Here is a 22,111-nt window from a genome sequence, read left to right on the forward strand (position 1 = left end):
ACTAACTTTGTTAACCCCAAGCGTGTAGAAGCGATGGACTTTGATGATTGGGACAGAAATATTGTTCTTAGTTTGCGTCGACAATAGACTCACTTTGGAATGCCAGGCTTCCGAGTCTGTGTTCAAACAATCATGTCATAAGCTATCTCAAGGTGATTTCACGCGAAAGTATGCTCGAGTGAAAAGCCAAGGTGTTCGTCTAATGACAGAAACGTGAACCCTCATGATGACGGCTGTGACGTTCTTCTGTGCAAAGAATATATTACTTTTGAAGTCTACATCTGTGGCCTCACAGCGACATCGATCGCCTACTCATGTGTTCATTATCTCACTCGCGAACTTGCTTCTCGCTCTTATTCTCGGACCATAGAAGACTAGAATCCACGGAACCACTGTGAGTAGAGTAGCAATGCCTCCGAGCAAGCTGCTTGCCGGCCCGAACCCCAGGTCGTTGTACATTTGAGTTGTGACGAGAGGGAAGACACCACCTATACCCATGTTAGCAATGCTCCTGTGTAGGATCTATCGGCATAAACCATACCCAGGATGTTTCTGCAGAACGACTGAGCCGCGAGTGCTGAACTGGCGTAGCGGTGGTATGTATCCGCGAGATAGTTGAACACGCAGAGGTAGACGGTGAAGATGCCGATAGTGGCAATTGAGATGGCAATTGCTGGTACGACCCAGTGGATGCTGCCTGAGCTCGTCCAACCGAACATGAACAGGCCAATGGGCAGACATGCGCTCTCCACACATGCAAAGTAAAGCCGATCTTCTGGGGTGTTGGTGAACTTGCCAGCCTTGCGGGCGATCCTTTCTTGGTAGATAGAGAGAGCGCTGGCGATGATTGCGCCTACGCACATTGCTGCGAAGACGGCATTGGACTGCTGCAGAGAGAAGCCGTGGTTTCTCTGAAAGACGAGTGGGATGGCGGCGAGTGTCAGATACAGGACAGCCCACGAGAAAGCGACCCATAGCGAGAACCAGAAGACGACAGGCTCAGTGAAAAGAAGGTGGAATGGTCGGTACAAGGATACGCTGATCATGGTCTTGAGCGAGGCGCGCTCCTCGTCGGATTTGACCTTCCACCGGATTCGCTGCGAGACCATGATCTCCGGCTTCTCGGTATCCGGAATGTTGAAGCCGTAGTAGCCTGCTGCTTCGCGCTCATCGTACCACTTGTTCAAAGCTTTAGCTTTATGTGAGAGGAGCACGGAGCCTCGTGTCTCCTTGAAGATAATGCAGATGAAGACAACCATCACAGCAGCCGCCATGGTCTGAATATAGAAAATCCATCTCCACGACAGATTCTGTGCAATGAAGCCAGACACCAAGGGGCCCCAGCCTGTTCCAAATAGCGCAGCGCCAGAGAAAAGGGCCATCGGCGTGTTGCGGCTGTCGGCGTGATATATATCAGAGACGACACCGCCCACCATGGTCGAGAACGTAGAGCCTCCCACACCGACTAAGAAACGAACGACGAGCATGCCTGCGTATGACTGTGTAAAGCCCGTGCATAGTTGACAGATAACGAACAGGATGCCGGAAGCGATAAACACTGGGCGACGGCCATTGATCTCGGAGAATGGAGCCAACACCATGGGTGCGACACCAAAACCTGTACAAACATTAGACATGCTCTCAATGTGCCGCTCAATAACACCTGGTCACATACCTGTGGTAAAGGTTGTGATACCAACCAGGATGGCAACATTGCTAACGCCCCATTCAGCCGACATTTGCGCAACACCGGGGGTGTACGATCCAGCCGCATAGGCTGTCAGAGCTGTGATGGCACACGCAACCCATATTGTGAAGTTCTTTCTCTTCTCAGTCCAATCGAACGGGTTTGTGTACTTGACAAGGTCTGGCGACTCTGGAGGTGGGCAATGTTCGCCACCCGTCGTCATACGTTTTGACGGATGCAAGCTTGTCGGATGTGGAACCTCCATCTCAAAAGTCAGATATCGCCAAACAATTTCCCCATCACTGAGATCAACAGGAACCGCGCTGTCTGTCACATCCTCCTCCTGCTCATTGTAACTTCCTCTCTCCAGATCTTTGCTGCTGCTGAAAGCGGGGTCAGAACTTCGTCGGAAGTTGTCCACAGGGAAGGTCGTTATTTCCGGACTGCAAATTAGTGTCTCGACTCCCAACTCTGAGTCCTTCGGCAATGCGATCTCTGGGCTGGCCGACATGTTACCATCTACGTGCCCAAGGCGTCTTCTTTGTCAAAGTTTAGCTGAGGTTCGAGGAAATGAGTAAAGGTGATTTCGAGCCAAGTTGTGGGAATGATGATGAGATCAAGATCTAGAGCTTCATAGTCCCAACAGCCCAGAAGAACCCACCCGTAAAGAAAAGCTGGGCATCCGCGAGTCGATTAAACCAAGCAAGCTCAAGCTTTATCCGGAGTTACTGCTGGTTTCAACAGATCCGGGCCGCTGGTAGAGAAGTCTGATAGTTGTCGGGAATAACATTGGCTGAGGCTGGCTGCACGCTCGTTGAGTGGAGAGCAGCTAAACGCTCTTACGTTACTTCTGACGAATCGGAGCATTCGTCGCTATGACTCTGCTGCAAATACTGTCGTTGAAAGAGCGGTGGGCTGCTCTCAGCTTGCGTGCGCGAGGCAGGGAGCATGGAGGCAAGTGTTCCTGGGCAGTGGAGATCACTCGGGCTTCGGATTATGATCTAACGTTAGCTCCCCAAGCGCTGTGGGGAGACGCCAGGACGCCATTTACTGTCATCCCGCTTTATTCCCGCGAGCATGCACAAAACCAGGAGCTTGTGGTTCGAAAAGAGAGGAAGGTAAACGCAGTTGATGAGTCATGCGGAGTAGACGGTAGAGCTCACAAGCTGGAGAGAGTTTGGTGCAATGCAGAGGCATAGCCCTTGACGTGAGCCCATGTGCGTCTGCTGTGCGACCATTAATGCTGGCCACTATGGACTTATAGCGAATGGCAATCACTTCTTGGGTGTCGCATTCGAGCTCACGATTGTACTGTCAGCCTACCCTAAGACCTGTACATGTAACTTGAGCAACCCACGAATACAGTGGCGATCAGCGTCTACTGACTGCGGATACTGCCGCGCTGCCGAAGGCTGACGCAAACCCCCTCGCTGCTTGCAAATGGAGCGCTTGCTAACGCCTAACTCCGATCTTACCCTTTCGAAATGATTTACAGAGTGAGAGACCGTAGCTAGATAAATCTATTTCTCTTGTTCGCGGTTGAGTGCTGCGGAGGTTCGATCATTGCGTACACTTCGCAGTGACTGCCGCCTCTGAGACTTCACATTCGCTACGTGGCTGTCGGCTTCATCCAGTCGCGACTGCCTAGGTATCGTCTGTGACATACTCAGACAGACTACCGAGATTTTCTTCAAAAGATTGTCACCGACAACGATTGATTCTTGCATCTCAACGAATGCCACCAATGTGTGTTAGGAAAGCAGGTTGTCGAAAACACCCCAAGAGACTCAGATAGTCTTGTTCCGAGGTTGGGACAGTTGGAACATCCAGATTATCGTGTGTATCTTTCTTGGTCTGTGAGTAGAGTTCTCAGGAGCCGCGCTTGGTTGTCAAACGTATCGACAGTCAGCGGCATACCGCTGATGGTACGTTAATACGGTCTTGATCAACGGCGCCCACCAACGACAAACTCTCGGACTCCGAGCAGGCTTCACAATAGTCGACACGCGACGTCGGGCTGTGCCTGGAGCGCGCAGAAGCTGAAGGCACCATGATGGCCTCAAATCGCGCGAGTCCAGTCTGCTGTTCCAACGTGTCCGCACCATCTCGTGCTCTGGGCATTGGGGGGCATACCATTGGCAATTTGACACCGCCCTAGATGCGGAATGAGGGATTGGCCCAACGCAGCTCGATGTGGGATGTATGATGGCAGAAATTCTCTTGTATGGCCAACACGTGAGTATTGCGCAATGCCCGCTAGCTGCGTTCGGTCTTTGAGCTTCGCTGCAGAGGGTCTTAGAAAAGCGTAAGAGCGCCTCACTGCCCCTCCAACTCCTGCTTGCTATTTTCATCGCAACGATTGCATTTTCAGATACCCGTCTTCAAGACACACTCACATTTCATGTAAGGATTGCCCCCTGTAGTGCTCAGTTGAAGCTCCAATGTCACCCCGCGCTACCCCGCTACCCCTCATGTTTGCAGTGTTTGGACAGATCTGACGAGGCTGAACAGACCACAAAATGTCTAACGAGACTATCCGTCTGGGCAGCACTGCTCCCAACTTCAAGGCCGAGACCACACAGGGCCCTATCGACTTCCACGAATTCATCGGTGACAACTGGGTCATTCTCTTCTCCCACCCCGAGGACTACACACCCGTCTGCACTACCGAGCTTGGTGCTTTCGCCAAGCTTGAGCCTGAGTTCACCAAGCGCGGCGCAAAGCTCATTGGTCTCTCTGCCAACACCATTGACAGTCATGAGGGTTGGATTAAGGACATTGATGAGATCTCCGGCTCTCAGCTGAAGTTCCCCATCATTGGTGACAAGGAGCGCAAGGTCGCACTTGCCTACGACATGATCGACCACCAGGATGCCACCAACGTTGATTCTAAGGGCATTGCGTTCACCATCCGCTCTGTCTTCATCATCGACCCCAAGAAGACCATCCGTCTCATCCTCTCTTACCCCGCCTCCACTGGCCGCAACACTGCTGAGGTCCTTCGTGTCCTCGACAGCCTGCAGACCGGCGATAAGCACAGGATCACCACCCCCATCAACTGGGTCCCTGGTGACGATGTCATTGTCCACCCTGGCGTCAAGAACGAGGAGGCTAAGACTCTCTTCCCTGACTTCAGGATTGTTAAGCCCTACCTCCGATTCACTCCTCTCCCCAAGGAGAAGACCACTGCCGCATGAACGTCTCAACTGACCGGTGGGCACTGCGGGAGCTGCATGAAGCTCTCGGAGTAGATACGGAGAATACAAGCATCGGGCATCGTAGATGGCGAGCTCAATTTTGGGCTGTTACCTGAAAGGGCTGGCTCTAATAACTAGACCTTGTGCCTTCCGATTGAAGTGGGGTGTTTTTGGGCATCCGATTTTGTAGATGTTCGTGGACTCGATTTACTTCGTAGGGCTGAAACGCTCGGCATAATAAAAACCATTAATGACCCCTGCTCATTTCAATGCATGTTTGCTTAAGGTCCATGTCGATGTCTAAATAAGGAGCTTCGCAGACGCGGCGTTGACGCGTACTGTGTAGGTCTTGACATGCGATGTTTACTATTCCAGATATTCCAGGGTTACCGCTGTCCACACGTTTCTTCAGGGAGCCTATGTCGGACTCGATGTGCTGATAGGTCCGCAATGCATTCTTCTAGCTCTTGATTCGCTATAATGCCGCGCGAGTACCTGCAGGGCAGGTGGTAGTTGACAGACATTTGAAGCAGGTACCAAGGCAGATTGGACAACGCAGCCTGCACTCGCGTCGTTGACTTGTGCGGCAGTCTGCGGCCACCAAGGAGATAGGCTTAAGTCGGCCCAGTCGGCAGACTCCAAGCGAAACAAAACACACCTGGTTCCTGTCTTGTGCTGCAACAGCCCAATAGCAACGCAAGCGCGCCATCTTCGATCGCACTCTTTTCGAGAAGTGTCAGTTGTAGTAGTACGTCTACTGGCCGCTCGGAGACGAGCTGATCTTAGCGCAGGCCAGACCACGCGACGGCGCACACCAGCAGCTTGACGGGGACTAATTTAAGACCCGCATTGAACTTACTCCGCTTACTGTCATATCGCTCAAGCGTTGCCGTTATACCTTTGGTGCCTTGAGCGCACTTTTTGTCGATATTTCAGCCTCTTCTTTTCAGCTGGAACCTGGTGCAAGGAGTGGCAGGACGGAAGGACAACAGCTCACGCCGAGAGCCCTTGCTGCATCTGGACTGGTTCCAACAGCCTCTTCGCTCTTCTCATCCTCGCTGCCCAGGTGTGCTGCCTCCACAGCGCCAGTTCGCAACACGTCTTCCCTTCCGCCCGCGTCGACCGTTCGGCTGTCGCATTTCCCCCGCCCGCTACTGGTGCAGGGCAAGGTTCTTGAGGTAAGGCCAGCGATCTCATTCACAACCCCTCGTTTCCTCCCATCACCATCCTTACTCCTATTAAAGCCTGCGCACGTGCTTTCCTTTTGTCTTGGAGGGGTTTCCAAACTCGGCCTTTCAGCTGAGCTATATATTGTCCGAACGACTTGGAACTGCAAGATTCGATATTCCCTCCACCAGCCTCTGTGACACCTCAGGGCGCTTGGTGCTGCAAGCTGTATCCTTGGTCAACCACCGAACAGTTGCACAACAGACGTGTGTCATTTCCGAATCTGCAAAGATGGCTTCGAACTCTGCTGCGCATCGCTTCGTTAGTGGTCATCCACCTTGCGGCAAGGCCTGCAATGGAGATACGCTGCAGCTGGGAGCGTCTGAGGTACTTGAAAACTAGGGCTTTCTCCTCTTTCTGTGTTTCTCTGCATCCTCCATGTCATTCTTCGATCTTTGGTTACCCCAGTAGACCAAACACTGACAATGGCCGTCCCACTAGGTGTTTTCGCTTTTTCCGCAGCGGCCAATACCGAGCCTCTAAACGAACTCTCATCCATTTGGAAGAAGCCAAAAGCATTGAAACTCAAGCGGGCTTTGTCGACGCAGAGAAGAGATTCTCACGAGTCCACTGCAGGCTCCCTTATCCGTTCGTACCGGTGGACCCATTCGGCCAGGAAGCCCGGCCAATCTGGCTCGTTGTCTCCTGTTCAAAGTTCTGCTTCGTCGCATCGATCGCGGTCAAAGCACGTCCCCATTGTCGTGCCAGATTATGATCTTTCCGTAGCACCTGAAAGCCCTTGCACTTCTGTTGGACTCAGCTCTTCTCGCTCTTCGACTGTCGAATCGAGTCGCCACCCCAGCCTCTCCGGTTTACCTTCCCCAAATCGAGGTTCAATTGGCGACTCCTCTAGTTTGAGGTCCCGGCATGTTGAGATCGTGATACCGGATTGGGTCACGCCTACACACCGATATTCTACGTCACCTATCAAGCGTACTCTCAAACCTGACCGGGTCAGAATCCCTGTTCTTGCCTACCGGCCCAAGAGTCCGATTAGGATGGCCCGACAGACGCCCAGCGGAAGTCGAACCAGCACGATTGATTCACAAACATCGGCGCCGTCACCATCACAGCTGTATACAGGCGGACCTCGAAGTGGCAGCGGAAACTACAACTCAAGCGTGAACAGCAGCCAGACTAGTCTTCATGAACAAGATAGCCAAGAAGGTGGGCCCGACAGGCCACCAACCTCAGCTGCACGCACACCAGGGTCGGGTATGACCCCGTCGCCAGCGATGGCACAAACAGCTGGATTAGCAACACCCTCGAGTTCAACTCAAGGGCTCTCTGGTCTGGTCTGTAATGTACATCGTACCACTGGTCGCGAACCACATCCCCTGGTTGGCGCGACCACCACGATCCTTGGCGACAAACTTTACGTGTTTGGAGGAAGGAGACTGTCACGGACAAGACCGCAACTCACATCCGATCTGTATGAATTAGATCTTGTCAAGCGCCACTGGACAAAGGTTGAAACAAAAGGAGATATACCACCTCCGCGATACTTTCACAGCGTATGTGCGCTCGGCGACACGAAGCTTGTCTGTTATGGCGGTATGTCGCCTGCGACATCACCGGCAAACCAATCAACCCAGATCTTGCAGGGCACACCAGCAGATGCGCAGCCTGAAGTCGTCGTAATGTCAGACGTCCACATCTATGATGCAGCCATGAGGACCTGGATGCACGTTGGCACGAATGATGCGCCTCAGGGTCGCTACGCTCATTGCGCGACAATACTGCCATCGTCTGCTGTCTTCAGTTCAACTGGGGCTGCCATGACAGCTATAAGGCACAATCCGTCATCCGGCAACCCTAACCAGGGGTCGATAGGTATCAACCTTGAGGGCGATGGAGGTGCTGAAATGGTAGTTGTGGGTGGACAAGACAGCGCGAACCATTATATCGAACAAATAAGTGTCTTCAATCTGAGAAGCTTGAAGTGGACGACGACCAGCACACTAGGGAGGAGTTGCGGCGCGTACCGCAGCGTTGTATCACCTTTGACAAGCATGCCCGCCAACGAGATAGGTGCGGGGACACGTGGAGAACCTAGGTCATTGGACGAGCCATCTTCGAATCCAACCGGCGAATCATCGATGCTCATCTATTCGAACTACAATTTCCTGGACGTCAAGCTGGAACTCCAGGTCAGACATCCAGACGGGTCGTTGTCTGAGAGGCCAATGAACGGTAACTTCTCACCGCCAGGACTACGCTTCCCTAATGGTGGAGTGATCAACAATCATTTTGTCGTCAGTGGGACATTCTTGACATCGTCGAAACAAGAGTACGCACTATGGGCGCTAGATCTGCGAACATTAAATTGGGGCCGGATAGAAGCTGGGGGCAACATCTTCAGTCAAGGAAGTTGGAACCGAGGCGTGTTATGGCAACGACGAAACAGCTTTGTGATTCTGGGCAACCGCAAACGAAGCCTTGTAGAAGACTACAACCATCGACGGATCAACTTCTCGAACATGTGCGTAGTCGAACTAGAGGCTTTTGGGTTGTATGACAACCCTCGCAAGATCACGCCAAGCTCCTCATTTGGGTCTATTAGCGCTCCACCACAGAGTGATGGCCTCGATATGTTGGCAGGTGGCAGGGCACTATCACCACCAGCTATCGAACTTGGCCAGATCACGTTAGGCATGCGCGAATTGGCAGATATGGACTTCCTCGCTATACATGGTGAGCGGATACCAGTCAACTCGCGCATGGTCGCACGACGCTGGGGCCCTTACTTCAACCAACTCCTCCGCGAAAGCATACAGAACGCCGAAAAAGACAGCGCAGATGCTGCAACCTTGCGTCCAGCCACAGGCGGCCACCCCTCTCGCATGTCCAGCATAACTATCACGCCATCAATCCGCACCACCCATTCGGCAGCCACAACCCTTACAGCAAACACCATCACCTCTTCAGAAACAACAGCCGTCTCAAGTACAGCATACAACTCCCTCTCGCCACCCGACCCAACGACACAACCGCCATCACGGCGTCCACGCACACTTTATCTACCGCACACTCACCTCACACTCCAAGCGCTGATCCACTACCTCTACACATCCTCCCTCCCGCCCCAAAGCAGCCAACTCTGCACACCACAGATATTATGCTCACTCCTCCAACTCGCGCGCCCCTATCACATCGATGGGCTGCTGGAAGCCATCATTGAACGCCTGCACGTCCTGCTCGACAACCGCAACACAGCCGCCGTCTTTAACGCAGCAGCTATGGCCGCAGGAGGCGGTAGCGGTATCGCGTTCATGGGCGTCAACAACCTGTCTTCCACGAATCTTAACGGCACAAACGGATCTAGTCTGCACATCGAGGGCGAGAGCAGTATGTCGGCCGGACTGAGGGCGCTGCGGATCGATACGTCTGTATCGCCGAGTGAGGACGAGGTTAGCTCCGCGGTCAGCGAGGGGACTAGTGCGAGCGCCAGTGATTCCGAATATGGCAAAAGCAGTCTGAATGACAGGGAGGTGTGGAGCGGGGTTCAGAGCGCGGTTGTGGGTTTGCAGAAACGTGGCTTGAGGGGTCTTATGGAGGGGAGGCGGATTAGGGAGATGGGGAGGAGCGTGAGGGAGAGGAGGGATGCTAGCGAGAGTAGGGCGAACGGCGAGGGTGTGGGACTGGGGTTAACGTGAGATGAGAAACCGATTGGGTGGGGCGAGAAGAGCTGTTGTAAGCGGATATGAGCATGCATGGGAGTAGTGGAGTTGTGAAGTTTTTAATAGATTTCCTTTCTGTAGATAGCAAAGAGGGATATGCAAGAGCAAAAGTCGACGTGTCCAGATGTAGACGTCCATATTCAGTCCGTATTCCGTATCAGAGCAGATGACGCCATGTTCGTCAAATCATTGAAGACGTCAGCTATCGTTTCACGGTTTACCGATCATGCTCCCCTCGTGTGTCGAACACTTTCGAGCTGAACGCCAACATCGTAGGTAAAGAAAAGAGCCCTCAGACCTCCTCATGCTGCCTCCTCCTCACCATCCCCGCCGTCGCCCCAACCAAAACCCACATCCTCCGGTTCGGGCTGGATTTTGATATCCTCTCCACCTCCAAGACCCAGCATCTTATTGACCTTCCCGCCACCCAGCTCCGTGCCCTTGACAGTATTTTTAGCCCTCTTTTTCGACTTGGAAATCTCGGCCTGCTCCTTGTCATCATCGCACTGGACATCCTTCGCGGCGCGCTTCTTGCCGCCCCTTCTTTGCGCGCAAGCGGCGTGGGATTGTCCTCGCTGATACCTGCGGCCATGGCCTTGAGCTTCGTCTTGGTCTTGCCGAGGGTGAAGCGCGCGGAGCCGGTTGTGTACTGTGGTGGGTAGTCTATGGCTCCATAGGACTCGAGGGATGGGGAAGTTGGTGGGTGGGCGTCGTGCTGGTGTGGAGGCGAGTCATGGAGATGTTACAGACTGCGGTCTGTTAGCATGGTTCTTGGATGGAGAGCGCGATAGAAAGGGCGGGAAAGATCTTGAAAGGCAGTCAGTTTTAATGGTCAGATACGGAGGCGAGCATCGAGGTGTTGGTGATGGGGTACTTACCGCCTGTGAGAGATGCGATTTTGTCCATGTTGACCTGATGCTTGTCGGAGTTGACTCAGGTACATGTTGCAATGTTGAGAGCTCAGTTTGGGCTCAGCCTCGAAGCATTGCCAGGTCAGAGCAAGCACCTCGTTCTCACGAATAGTCATAGTGTTTATGGTTTTGGTCATAATGACTGAGGGCGAGGGCTTGAGTTGTGTGGTTGTGTGCTGGGTTGGTGTTGCTTTGAGATCAAGTTGTGTCGAGCGGGAGAGTATTGAAAGGAAAGCTTGCGGACAATAAGGAGATGTAGCTCTTATATCTAGGAGGAGAGGTGAGAGCCAGCTGCAGGTAACAGCACCAAGCGCTGGAGACACATTTAGGAACAACATTCACGGTAGCGGTGAGAGTGAGCAAATGAAGATGGAGGTAAGAAAGAGGATCGTAGATCTAAGTTTGACGTCCCTAGTTTGTATCTAAGAGAACAACCATATGCATGCCAATGCAATGCAACGCCAAATGCCTATTGACCTTCTTGCCTTCCAGACGCACACCATGTGGACAGTCTCTATAGCTGCCCTATCGTGATCCACTTCATAATACCGCTCGTGACCGCTTTGCGCTCAGGGCAATGCATCTCCAGACCTAGTCTTGATCGCCGCCCATAGCAGCGTAGTGGCTGGTCTCCTGGAAGGTGTCCGCGCCGGCGTTGATGTCATTTACCTCCTCCTTCTTGATCGAGAATTTGCCGAATTCCTCGTCGTCATCATCGTCGTTGGCGGGCTTGCTGGTCCTGCCCTTCTTAGAGGGAGTGCCACCAGCAACAGCCTCGGCAGCACCGCGCTTGGCTGACTTGGGAGTGCGAGGTACATGAGGAGTCGCAGCTTTCTTGGGGGTATTAACGACACTAGACGAACCGGCGGCCTTGAGCTTGAGCTTGCGCTTGATTTTACCCATGGTCACGGAGGCGCTGCCTTCGGTATACTGGCAAACTGTCAGTAAAGCAGTGGAACGAGATCGTGGCTCGCTACGTACGCCGGTCAGCTCTGCAAGCTTCTTTGTGTTGATCTGGCATGGCCGGTTAGCGTTTCGTCGCACATGCGAAAGATCTGCTGGCCTTGGGCGGAGAACTCACCTTGGGCTCGGTGTCCATGCATTGCCACGCAAGCGCAAGCACCTCCATCTCACGAGAAGTCAAGTCGTTTGGGTTGGACATATTGAGTGGAGATGATGTTGTGGTGGTTGTTGCGGTGCGAGACAGATCTGCGCGCTGCTGTTCGGTAGTTGTCGAAGTCGAGCGGACGTGGCAAAGTGTCGGAGACGGTTGAGTGAAGGGGGGCCGGTGCGCTTCTTTTATCTTCCTGCAGGAGCGACTAAAGAACGTAAGAATATGCGCTAAAGTGTCTGCTGTTAGACATTCAAGATCACAGTGAAATTCAGTAAGGTAGGTGAAGGTGAGACTACGAAGCTCTTCTAGGCAGCCTGTCTTAAGTTGTGGCCCTATTGTGTGGCCACATGACAGCAGCTCCTATAGACTGCTCCTGGTAGCTGCAACGCCCTTTGTGAATCTGCGATGTGATAATGACGGAGCTTGCAATGATAGTGACTTTCCACTTGCATTTTTCTTGCTGTGGCAACAACAGGTTCTATATCCTTCGAACGTCCTTGCCCTTCAGCTCAGGCCTTTCCACGTCCAGCTCGTCTCGTAGAGCAGCAAAGAGGGAGTCTCCAATGATGATCGACAGACCAAGACTCCACACCAGCGTGATGGCATAGAAGAAGTTGGCGTTTCCAGAGCCGGCATAGATCCACAGGTGGTAAAACGCAGGACCAAGGAACGATGCATACAGTACAGCTGCGGATGCCACGAAGGTGTAACGCATCACTAGCGACCGGTTAGTTCTGCGGGCACACAATGCTGGGGGCGACTCACAAGGGAACAGGTGCCGGAAGAGCGGTACCAAGGACAAGTACAGCGCTGCATCTGCGATGCTTGGGTATGGCGTGAAGACTGCAAAGATACCAGTCAAAGTGCAGGCAACAAAAAGAGGCTGCTTGTGCAGTCGAATGGTGAGACCAGGCATGTAGGAGGCTGCGTGCAACCAGAAGACGCCAAGAAAGAACTCGCGGAAGGAGTCAAACATCTCAATGAAGAAGTACCACCACAAGCCAACGTTCGGTGTGAGATCTGGCAGCAGAAGGCGCACACCATAAGTAGCCGCCAGGAAGTCCCATGATCCTGTCAAGAGGGCAGATGCAGCGAGCAGCGCGCTGCACACCGCAGTCAAGCCCAGTGTATGTGTGATGGCGAACAACCAGGCATTCGGCGCGGTCTTCGTCTTCGCGGCGCGAGCGTCGTATAGAAGGACGAGAAGCGGCGGGAATAGGAGGATCGGGTGCATACCGAGATATGCAGCAAACGAGAGAGCGAGTATGAAGGTGCTGCTGGCTCCTTGCGACGCGTTAGCCATGGCGGTCAGCACGAACAGGTTTGTCAGTGCCGAGGTCGAACGCGCGAGGCACGTCAAGACCGTGAATGGGTTGTATAGAAAGCTGTCACGTATCAGCGCGCGATCAATGCAAGTTCACGATGTGCCGTACCCTGTTGCAATGGCTGTGCTGCTCCATCTCAAGTCCTTTCTCGAGGACGAGAATAGGCGGGAGACGGCAGCGGTCCCACTCTGAGCAACCTGAGCCAGTGCGTATGCGCTCAAGAGATCGACGACAGTGAAGACGATGTTCGCAGCGATTGGGTGGTAGGATGGGTTCGGCAGCAGGGAGAAGATAGGCAGAAGGAGGGGTGCCTGGTGGTACAGGCCGCCATCGTAGGGCGAGACGTTGTGGGTGTAGAGGAAGAGTCCTTCTTGTACTGGGTTCCATGTCAGATTTCCATCGTCCCTCCTAAATAGATGTTGGTATACAACATACACCTCTTGAAGCTCGTCACGGGAGTAGACACCTCGACGCGGCCAGCAAGGAGATTGGGAAGCCCGGGAGAGACAGTGAACAGCAGGAGCCGCAGTGCAGCAGCACCTCCAAACAGGAGTGCCTTCTGCTTGTCGACAGCCATCGTTGTGGTGTTATGGGGAACGACGCGCCATGACGACCATGTCAAGCGCCGCGCAGCTTTGGTGGTGTTCTGGCGTCTCGGTGGACCCCTGCCGTTTTAGGGCCGCGGAGTGGGTCACTAGCTCGGTGAACTCTCAAAAAAAGTAGGAACGACTCTAGTCCCGCCTTCCAAAAGTTCGCGGTCTCGAGAACGCAGCAAACACACCCGAACTCACAATGGCTGGTCGCTCCAAGAAGAAGGGTATGATGGCCCCGCTCACCTGTTCTCTTCGACATACTGACTTGCGCAGGCACCTCTGGTGCGGCGAAGAACTACATCACCCGCACTCGCGCCGTGAAGAAGCTGCAGATTTCGCTGCCAGACTTCAGAAGATTATGCATCTTCAAGGGAATCTACCCCCGTGAGCCGCGCAACAAGAAGAAGGTCTCCAAGGGCTCCACCGCTGCCACCACCTTCTACTACACCAAGGACATCCAGTACCTACTGCATGAGCCGCTGTTGGCCAAGTTCCGCGAGCACAAGGCCGTCGCAAAGAAGATCGGTCGCGCCCTCGGTCGCGGCGAGTCTGGCGATGCCGCGCGCCTCGAGAAGAACCTGATGCCCAAGGTCAAGCTCGACCACATTATCAAGGAGCGCTACCCGACCTTCGTCGACGCCCTCCGCGACCTCGACGATGCCCTCTCCATGCTCTTTTTGTTCGCCAATCTGCCCTCCAGCGAACACATCCCCGCAAAGACCATCGCCCTCTGCCAGCGCCTGACCCGCGAGTTCGAGCACTACGTTATCACCTCCCACGCGCTCCGCAAGTCGTTCTTGTCAATCAAGGGCATTTACTACCAGGCAACAATCCAGGGTCAGGACATTCTGTGGCTCGTACCCTACCGCTTCGTGCAGCGCACAGGTGGAGACATCGACTTCAGGATCATGGGCACATTCGTCGAGTTCTACACAACACTGCTCGGCTTCGTTAACTACCGCCTCTACACCTCTGTCGGCCTCGTATATCCTCCCAAGTTCAACGCCAAGAGCGACGAGCAGGGTGGTGAGCTTGCTGCTTTCCAGCTGGAAGGCAAGGGTGTCAACGGAAAGGAGGCTGTCAATGACGACGATGAGGATGCGGAGATTAACCCCGAGGCACAAGCTATTGCGGACAGGATCGCAGCTGAGGGCGATATCGAAGAGGAGGTCGCTGAAGCGATCGTCGCCGCAGCTGAGGGCGACGATGAAGAGGAAGCGACTGAGGGCATCGATAAGTTCGAGCCCACCGCCAAGGGCGGTGACATTCTGCCCCAGCCCCAGGCCAGCCGCGCCGAAGCCGGTTCGCTCTTCGCACCCTTCACAGTCTACCTCTCCCGCGAGACACCCCGTGCATCCCTCGAGTTCATTCTCCGAGCCTTCGGCTGCAAGCGCGTAGGCTGGGATAGCATCCTCGGCGACGGCGCCTTCACAACGAACGAGTCCGACCCCTCCATCACCCATCAGGTCATCGACCGTCCCTCTCTCGCAAACGCCGCCGCCGCCCCCGTCTCCAACGACACCGAAGACGGCGCACCGAAAGCACAATGGCCGCACTCCATGATGCCCGGCCGGACATACATCCAGCCTCAGTGGGTATGGGACTCGATCAACCAGGGCAAGCTTCTGCGTCCCGACCTGTACGGTCCTGGCGCCGAACTGCCTCCCCATCTCAGCCCCTGGGTCAAGCCCAAGAAGGGCGAGTACGACCCCAATCTGCCGCTCGCGGCCCAGCAGCCCGAGGGCGAGGCCGAAGCGTTCGAAGACGAGGCCGACGAGGAGACATTCGAGCCCAAGGACGATGACGAGGACATGGACGCCATTGTCGACCGTGCAGGCTCCGTCGAAGTCGGCGAGGGCATGGACGTTGACGGCGACTCCGACGATTCTGACGTCTCATCGGACGACGACGACGCCGCCCCTGCGGCCGACGAGAGCGACGAATCCGACGCCGAATCCGATATGTCCGATTCCGAAGCCCTGCGTCTGCAGCACCAAGCCGAGCTGGAAGCCGAAGCCACAGGAAAGACGCTCAAGAAGGTGGCGCCCACAAAGAAAGAGCAGAACGCCGCGATCCGCAAGAAGGCGTCCAAGGCGCGCAAGGCAGAGGATGAGGAGCGCGAGCGCCAGAAGATGATGCTGAGCAACAAGAAGAGGAAGCTCCTCAAGCGCATCGAGTACGGCGCGAATAAGCGCGATACCGAGAGCGAGGGCCTGCGCAGGAAGAGGGCCAAGCTGGACAAGGCTAAGGCCGCGGCCGAGGCCATCTAGATGATTTCGCTCAGTCTGAGGGTTGTCTAGAGGCATGCAGGATGATCATACCAAAAGGATGGCGTTTGGGAGTAGTTGGTGCTGATGGCCTGGGCATCTGATGTACTTTGTTGAATCTATGCGCAGCTTGAATCTTGACATCTGAGTATCTGGGTTATTGCGATTGAAGTGACACTATCTCATGATCTACTCTTTGCGAACGCTACCGAGTAACACGTCCACTGGTATCGAAAGACCGCTGACTTCAAGGCGTCCCTTGCCAGAGCACAGCGTGTAAAAGGGTAGCAAGATGGCCACAATGTTATCTTGTTCGTGAATACTTCAATCTGGCATGCTAGACGAGATGTGGCTTTTACAGTTGGTATTGAAAGACTAGTGATGAATGTATGTGTCCATCCCATCCAGACCCAAACCACGCGCCCATGGCCCACGCCAACGCTAATATATCATACAAGATACAAAAGAGAGACGGCACTACCAGACGCACATAAACAAATGTACATCTACAGGTAGTATGCCGTAATCCTATCATCGTTTCCGGAAACATGTGACATACGAAACGCTACTCCGTCTCCTGTGTAGCAGCCTGCTGCTCACTAGCAGGCTTAGCCTCGTTTGCCTCGCGCTCAATGCTCTTCTCATTCTTCTGGTCCTCGACGGCCTCAACAGTGGGAGGAACATTGCTGGCCTCGGCGGCCTCACTGGCTTCCTTAGTCTCGGGGTTGCGGCCCTCGACGTCGGGGTGAGGGGGCGCAACACCGTGCTCTTCAGCGGGCTCGTGGGCTTCAACGAGACCCTCGTAGATCTCGTTGCCTTGAGCGTCGACAATACGTGTCCGTGTCTCGTAGCGGGTCTTGAAGCTGACCTTATCTGCGAGAGCCTTGACCTCGTCCTCGTTCAGGATACGGCCGTTCTCGTCACGGTATTCAACGCGCTCCTCCTTGGAGACGACGGGGAGGTCAGACGGGACAGCTGGGGCGCCCTCAGGTGGTGGGGACACTACCGCCTCACCCTCAGCCTTGTTCTCCTGCTGAACTGGCGGCTGTTGCTCATCGGGCACAGCGGCGGGAGGCGCAGGTGGCGGAGGTGCTACGGATGACGGGATAGCTGAGATGGAGGGCACAGCCGTACTCTGACCGTTGTAGGCTTCGTACGTGTCCAAGAAATTGTTGCAATCCCAGTCCCAAGTGTCGAAGAGCTTGACCTTGTTGCACTGACTCTTGGTCCATGCATTACCATATACGAGAGGAGCATAGATGGTGAAGACAGTGATAGCAATGGCGAGGATACCAACAGCTGCCGCCTGACCAATAGCAGGAGTCCTCTTGATGCGGAAGATGTCGAAGCGGTAGCTTACAAAGTCGTAGATCTGGCAGAAAGCCATGATGGCAAAGTAGAGCGCTGGAAGGTAGTGGTGCAGGAATAGCTGACGTGCCATAAGGTAGAACGGGAAGTAGTGGAACGCCCATCCAAGAATGGACATGCCGACTTCATAGTCGAAGCGCTTGAAGGTGACATTGTTGTAGTCCCGGAAGCCACGCTGCCATCGAAGAACAGCGAGGCCCTTGATGGCGACGTAGAGGGCAATCAGAGCTGAGGATGTCCACCACGTGAAAGGATTTCCCAACAAATAAATCTGACGCTGCAAGACGTTAGCTGGGAGGCGATCAGTGAGTTTCATAGAAGCACTTACGCTGTTCTTGCCCCAGAAATTGATTCCACGCTGGAGAGTAGGCCAAGATGGCGGGCGAGAGTCCCAGGCGTGGGACTCAGTGAGGCCAGCGTTGGTCCTCCACATGACCTTCTGCAGCTCCCAGAACTTGCCGAAGAAACCCGGATTGCGGTAGTTGACGCGCTCAGCAGTCTCGTTCATCTTGGGATGAACGTTGCCCTCAATGTACCAGATGCTGTTCGGCAAAGTACCACCCTTCGCGCATGTCACCTCCTGCTGCTCGAAGCCCCAATCGGGAAGCTTGACCTTGTGCGAGAAAAGAACACAGCCGGTCATGATGTGAACAAGCCTGAACTTAGTTTGAATGGTGCGGACGCGCTTCTTGGCCTCGGCTCCTTCAGACTGCTTCTTAACGATCTCAACACGGAACAAGTCGTTGGCGTCGCCCTCGAAGCCCTCGTAGCCGTAAGCAGAGACCTCCTGCTGCCAGTCGGCCTCAGTGACGGGAGCGCGGACATCGTGAGAGTGCAGGCGGCGATCAGTGGTGATGTGGTAGAGTCTGATGACACCGCCATCCTCGATGTTGTAGGGGCCAATATCGTCCCAAGCCTTAGGGCTGGTCAGGTTAGGGCCAGTGTAGTCCTCTGGCATTATTGGCAGAGTCTGGTTCTCCATGATCCATATGTTGTTCTCATCCTTGTGGGGGTACAAAGTGATCTGCTGCTGCTTGCTACCGGTGGGGTACATGTGGCTGTGAGAGTGGAGGTAACCACCCTGTGTGTTCCAGTGGCGGAGCGACACACGGCTACCATACGCGACATCGGCTGGAACGTCCTGCATGCTCTTGGAGTTCAAGGTGGCCTGGAACTCAGAAGACATGAAACCATCACCGTCACCAGGGTTGACCAGACAGACGAAGTGAATCGCGAACATAGCCATGTAGAAGGAGATCGGAATAACAACCAGACAGAACAGGCGGGCGAAGAAGTGCTTGAACCAGAGACGAGGAGTGGTGGTCCTTGTGTCTCCAAGCAAGACCCAGAGCTGAACAAGCGTCAAGCTGCCAACCCATGCGATTGTGAAGAGACCAACCCACTTCACGCTAGCTGTAGCTCCAAGACCGAGGCCAGTTTGTGCCAGCCAGAACCACCATGTAGGCTGGAAAGCCTTTTTCGGGCCCTGCTCGTGCTGGTTTGTGAAGGCAGTCCATGCGAGCGCAGTCCACGCAGTGAAGATGATGAGCGGCGAGTCGAGGAGGATCAGACGGGACTGAGTGGTGAGCGCGTTATCTGCAGGAGTTAGTTTAAGTCAGAACCCAGAGACCATGCAATCTTACCGAAAATGACGAGACCTGCTCCCAGAGCCGCGGTGGTGGTACGGCAACCAGCAGCCTTAAGAGTCAGGAACATAGTGGGAATGGTCAAGACACCGCAAATGGCAGGGAATAGACGCATTGTCACGTATGGGACACCAGGCTCCAAGTAGTCCTTGCCAATGTCCTTGAAGTCGAAGTCGCCGTTGAATCCACCCAACCAGCCGGTCAGAGCAATGAGCATCTTCGCGAGCGGCGGGTGAACGTCCATGAAGAACTTGCCCTTGATATACTTGGACGCGAATCCACCGAAGCTGGAGGCACAACGTTAGACACCACTCGCGTTCACATGTCAATTGGGTCAACATACTGGACTTCATCGAAGACAACGCTGCTAGGCTGGGCGATCCTGAACAGGCGCACAACACTTGCAACGACCGTCAGGAGACCCAGAAGCTGCCAGTCGGAGCCCGGCAGGTTGAAGATGTCATGATCCTGCACGCCCTCGGACTGGTAGCCAAGGACTTGCTGTGTCTTCTGTTGCTTTCGTGCATTTGGCGCGGGCGATCGTGCTGGTGACCGTGCTGGGGAGCGCGAGGGGGATTTGCCTGAGCGGCGCGATTGCGGCTTCTCGCTCAGGTACTGGTTCGATGCCGTGCGATTCGCCATGGCGGCAGATGGTCCCAAGGAATTGCGGTTTCGACTAGGTGGTGGGCTGAAGCTACTATGAGAGCTCCAGAAAGTGGTGGGAGAACACCTGTCAGCTCCCAATTAAGAGCAACGAGTCTGAACGAGAGTAAGAAGGGAGGGCAGATCAATGCCGGGGGTGGGCAGCGCAGTGGTTATGAGCAGCGCCAGGGGGGCTACAGAAGATCAAGTACCCTGTCCTTACTTAATACTGGGGGGTTTCGGGGAGAGAGTACAGCTGGCTCTCCCGCGAAGCTAGCGCTATCTCGAAAGGGAAACGAGAACTATTTCGAGGAGCAGCCGCGTATTCACTGTCATCAGTATCAGCAAGTGAAGAACATCGCCTGTAACGCAAACATTCACTCGACGTGAGCACTGATGCAAGTGAATTACAATTTGAAAGGTGTATGCACACTATCAAACCTCTGTCATTGTCCTCGGTGTTGCGCCGAACGATTCGAGATGCGAACGTGAACGGGACCGTGCACGCACCGGCCTGCTGATCCGCCAAGCTCGAACGCGCCTGCCGTTCAGAAGTTCTGTTCGGCGTTGCAGCTCCACCTCCGCCGCTCAATCGCAAACCGCACATCACCATGGCGGTCGCAAACGGAGACAGTGCTGCTGCTACCGAACTAGATGTCAGACCGCCCGAGAACATCGTCATCCCCCCGGCCAGCGTCCGCGCTGGTGTCGCCAAAACCGCAGATTTCGTTTACCGCAGAGGCGATCAGCTGCTCGCAAGCCTGAAGCAGCGCATTTCCAACGATTCCAAAAGCCAAATCACCTTCATCCTAGATGACGACCCATATAACCCGTACTTTCTGTGGTACTTGGAGCAGTTAAAGGCCGGCCACGGCCCCACCGCAAAAGGCGCCGCCCAGCCTGTACCAGAGAAGCCAAAGGGGCCTCCAGAGCCCGCCCCGTTTCGCTTCTCAGCGCGCATGCCGAACATCAACGCTAAGGATCTTGAGGTCATGAAGCTGACAGCCTTGTACACAGCGCGTGTCGGCGAGAACTGGCTGAAAGAGCTACGAAACCGCGAGTCTGGCAACCATCAATTCGAATTCCTTCGCGCCAACCACAGTTTCTTCCAGTTCTTCAGGTCGCTCGTCGAACAGTACAAGATTCTGCTGGAGGAGGAGCAGACGGTAGAGGCGCGCATTGCAGAATTGCAGGAGAATATCAAGAACCGCCTTCATATTCTGGAGCGAGCAAAAGGCCGTGCTGAGTACGTCAAGTACGTCTCTGCGCAGAAAGAGAAGGAGGAGAAGAAGGCCGAGGATGAGAAGAGGGAGTACGCCACCATCGACTGGCACGACTTCACTGTTATTGCAACAGTGCTTTTCGATGAGGCCGACGATGCCGCAGATCTTCCTCCGCCTGCGCTGCTCAATGACTTGCAGTCACAGTCGCTTGAACAGAAGGCCGCCGTCTCGCTGTCAACTAGACGTCTCGAAGAAGCTATGCCCGACGAGCAGACATACTACAATGTCTCGCAACAGGCGCCCGCACCTCACCAGGCCTACCCAGTGCCACCACCCGTACCTATGACTCCGGTCGCCTACCCACAATATGCTCCACCTCCTCAGGATTACTCCTACATGGCAGCTCAGAGACAGCGCGAGGAAGAGCAGGCGCGGGCACAGGCGGAAGCTGATGCCAGGGCACGCCAGCAGGCGGCAACAAGAGGAGCGCCTGGCCGCATTGTCACAGACTATGTTCCCCGCGCGGCGAAGAAAGCCAACGTTGCAACGGTCGTGTGCCCTAACTGCAAGCAGAACATCCCTGCCAACGAGATTGATGAGCACATTCGAAGTATGCCACCCTATCTTCTCAGATACCGGATACTGCTGACCACTTCCTCAGTTGAACTGCTTGATCCACGCTGGAAAGAACAACGAGACAAAGCCGAGCAACGCTACTCCACGACGATCAACACGGCGGACGTGGCGAACAACCTCAAGCGCTTTGCTAGCCAACGTGACGATATCTACGATGGCGCTACTGGACAAAGCATATCTGCTGAAGAAGAAGCTCGCAGAAAGAAGGCAGCTTTATCGTACGATGGACAGCCAGACCCTGCTAAGGATGCTGCGCGCATTCAGCAGATGCAGTCCATGAACGTACAAGAGCAACTGCGAAGGATCCAGGAAAAGCATCGTCACTAAGGCTCCATTGGTAAGGTCAAGTTATGTTTTTGAAAAGCGCTCCGTAGTTACTGCGCAGCGTGCCGTGAATGGTCTGCTCGCATGTACTCATATCAACTGCATTGGGTTGGAGTTTTGGCGTTTCGACGCATGTACGAAGTATACCCAGGGTGGGTGGAGACCAAGCCAGAGATCTTGTATAACGTCTTGTGGCACTGAACTGCCCTCAAAGTAGCATCGATCAAATACATACATTCAAAATATGGCTGAATTCAACACCTACGTGAAG

The 22,111-nt window shown here is 54.4% G+C and overlaps 9 protein-coding genes across 9 annotated transcripts; 4 read left to right on the forward strand and 5 right to left on the reverse strand.

Annotated features, from left to right (window-relative positions):
• Positions 1-78: 78 nt before the first annotated feature.
• On the reverse strand, positions 79-2,595 carry M421DRAFT_415195 (putative MFS transporter). Its single transcript, XM_033590605.1, has 3 exons — positions 1,676-2,595; positions 542-1,618; positions 79-488 (listed from the first exon to the last, which is right to left on the reverse strand). Exons 1-3 carry the CDS (start codon positions 2,196-2,198, stop codon positions 313-315), a joined length of 1,776 nt encoding a protein of 591 aa, XP_033454393.1. The 5' UTR covers positions 2,199-2,595; the 3' UTR covers positions 79-312.
• Positions 2,596-3,495: 900 nt separating this feature from the next.
• On the reverse strand, positions 3,496-4,096 carry M421DRAFT_114124 (uncharacterized protein). Its single transcript, XM_033587226.1, has one exon. It carries the CDS (start codon positions 4,036-4,038, stop codon positions 3,577-3,579), a length of 462 nt encoding a protein of 153 aa, XP_033454394.1. The 5' UTR covers positions 4,039-4,096; the 3' UTR covers positions 3,496-3,576.
• M421DRAFT_415196 (peroxiredoxin-6) lies at positions 3,897-5,144 on the forward strand. The gene is made up of 2 exons (XM_033590606.1): positions 3,897-4,090; positions 4,199-5,144. Exon 2 carries the CDS (start codon positions 4,207-4,209, stop codon positions 4,882-4,884), a length of 678 nt encoding a protein of 225 aa, XP_033454395.1. The 5' UTR covers positions 3,897-4,090; positions 4,199-4,206; the 3' UTR covers positions 4,885-5,144.
• A 1,965-nt stretch (positions 5,145-7,109) lies between these two features.
• M421DRAFT_50914 (uncharacterized protein) lies at positions 7,110-9,767 on the forward strand (the record flags this gene model as incomplete). Its single annotated transcript, XM_033594877.1, has 1 exon — positions 7,110-9,767. The coding sequence occupies one exon, from the start codon at positions 7,110-7,112 to the stop codon at positions 9,765-9,767; it is 2,658 nt and encodes an 885-aa protein (XP_033454396.1).
• Positions 9,768-11,293: 1,526 nt separating this feature from the next.
• On the reverse strand, positions 11,294-11,864 carry M421DRAFT_302 (uncharacterized protein; the record flags this gene model as incomplete). The annotated part of the gene is made up of 3 exons (XM_033589113.1): positions 11,294-11,632; positions 11,684-11,716; positions 11,784-11,864. 3 exons carry the CDS (start codon positions 11,862-11,864, stop codon positions 11,294-11,296), a joined length of 453 nt encoding a protein of 150 aa, XP_033454397.1.
• A 430-nt stretch (positions 11,865-12,294) lies between these two features.
• On the reverse strand, positions 12,295-13,718 carry M421DRAFT_303 (PIG-U-domain-containing protein; the record flags this gene model as incomplete). The annotated part of the gene is made up of 4 exons (XM_033589127.1): positions 12,295-12,533; positions 12,582-13,201; positions 13,250-13,517; positions 13,577-13,718. The coding sequence occupies 4 exons, from the start codon at positions 13,716-13,718 to the stop codon at positions 12,295-12,297; spliced, it is 1,269 nt and encodes a 422-aa protein (XP_033454398.1).
• Positions 13,719-13,886: 168 nt separating this feature from the next.
• Positions 13,887-16,157, forward strand: M421DRAFT_415199 (uncharacterized protein). Its single transcript, XM_033590607.1, has 2 exons — positions 13,887-13,958; positions 14,008-16,157. Exons 1-2 carry the CDS (start codon positions 13,934-13,936, stop codon positions 16,002-16,004), a joined length of 2,022 nt encoding a protein of 673 aa, XP_033454399.1. The 5' UTR covers positions 13,887-13,933; the 3' UTR covers positions 16,005-16,157.
• A 141-nt stretch (positions 16,158-16,298) lies between these two features.
• M421DRAFT_415200 (glycosyltransferase family 39 protein) lies at positions 16,299-20,044 on the reverse strand. Its single transcript, XM_033590608.1, has 4 exons — positions 19,359-20,044; positions 19,013-19,302; positions 17,698-18,965; positions 16,299-17,646 (listed from the first exon to the last, which is right to left on the reverse strand). Exons 1-4 carry the CDS (start codon positions 19,655-19,657, stop codon positions 16,567-16,569), a joined length of 2,937 nt encoding a protein of 978 aa, XP_033454400.1. The 5' UTR covers positions 19,658-20,044; the 3' UTR covers positions 16,299-16,566.
• Positions 20,045-20,229: 185 nt separating this feature from the next.
• On the forward strand, positions 20,230-22,089 carry M421DRAFT_415201 (uncharacterized protein). The gene is made up of 2 exons (XM_033590609.1): positions 20,230-21,490; positions 21,542-22,089. The coding sequence occupies exons 1-2, from the start codon at positions 20,269-20,271 to the stop codon at positions 21,841-21,843; spliced, it is 1,524 nt and encodes a 507-aa protein (XP_033454401.1). The 5' UTR covers positions 20,230-20,268; the 3' UTR covers positions 21,844-22,089.
• The last annotated feature ends 22 nt before the right edge of the window (positions 22,090-22,111 follow it).

Source organism: Didymella exigua (assembly GCF_010094145.1).
Source record: "Didymella exigua CBS 183.55 unplaced genomic scaffold M421scaffold_1, whole genome shotgun sequence".
Taxonomy (NCBI): domain Eukaryota; kingdom Fungi; phylum Ascomycota; class Dothideomycetes; order Pleosporales; family Didymellaceae; genus Didymella; species Didymella exigua.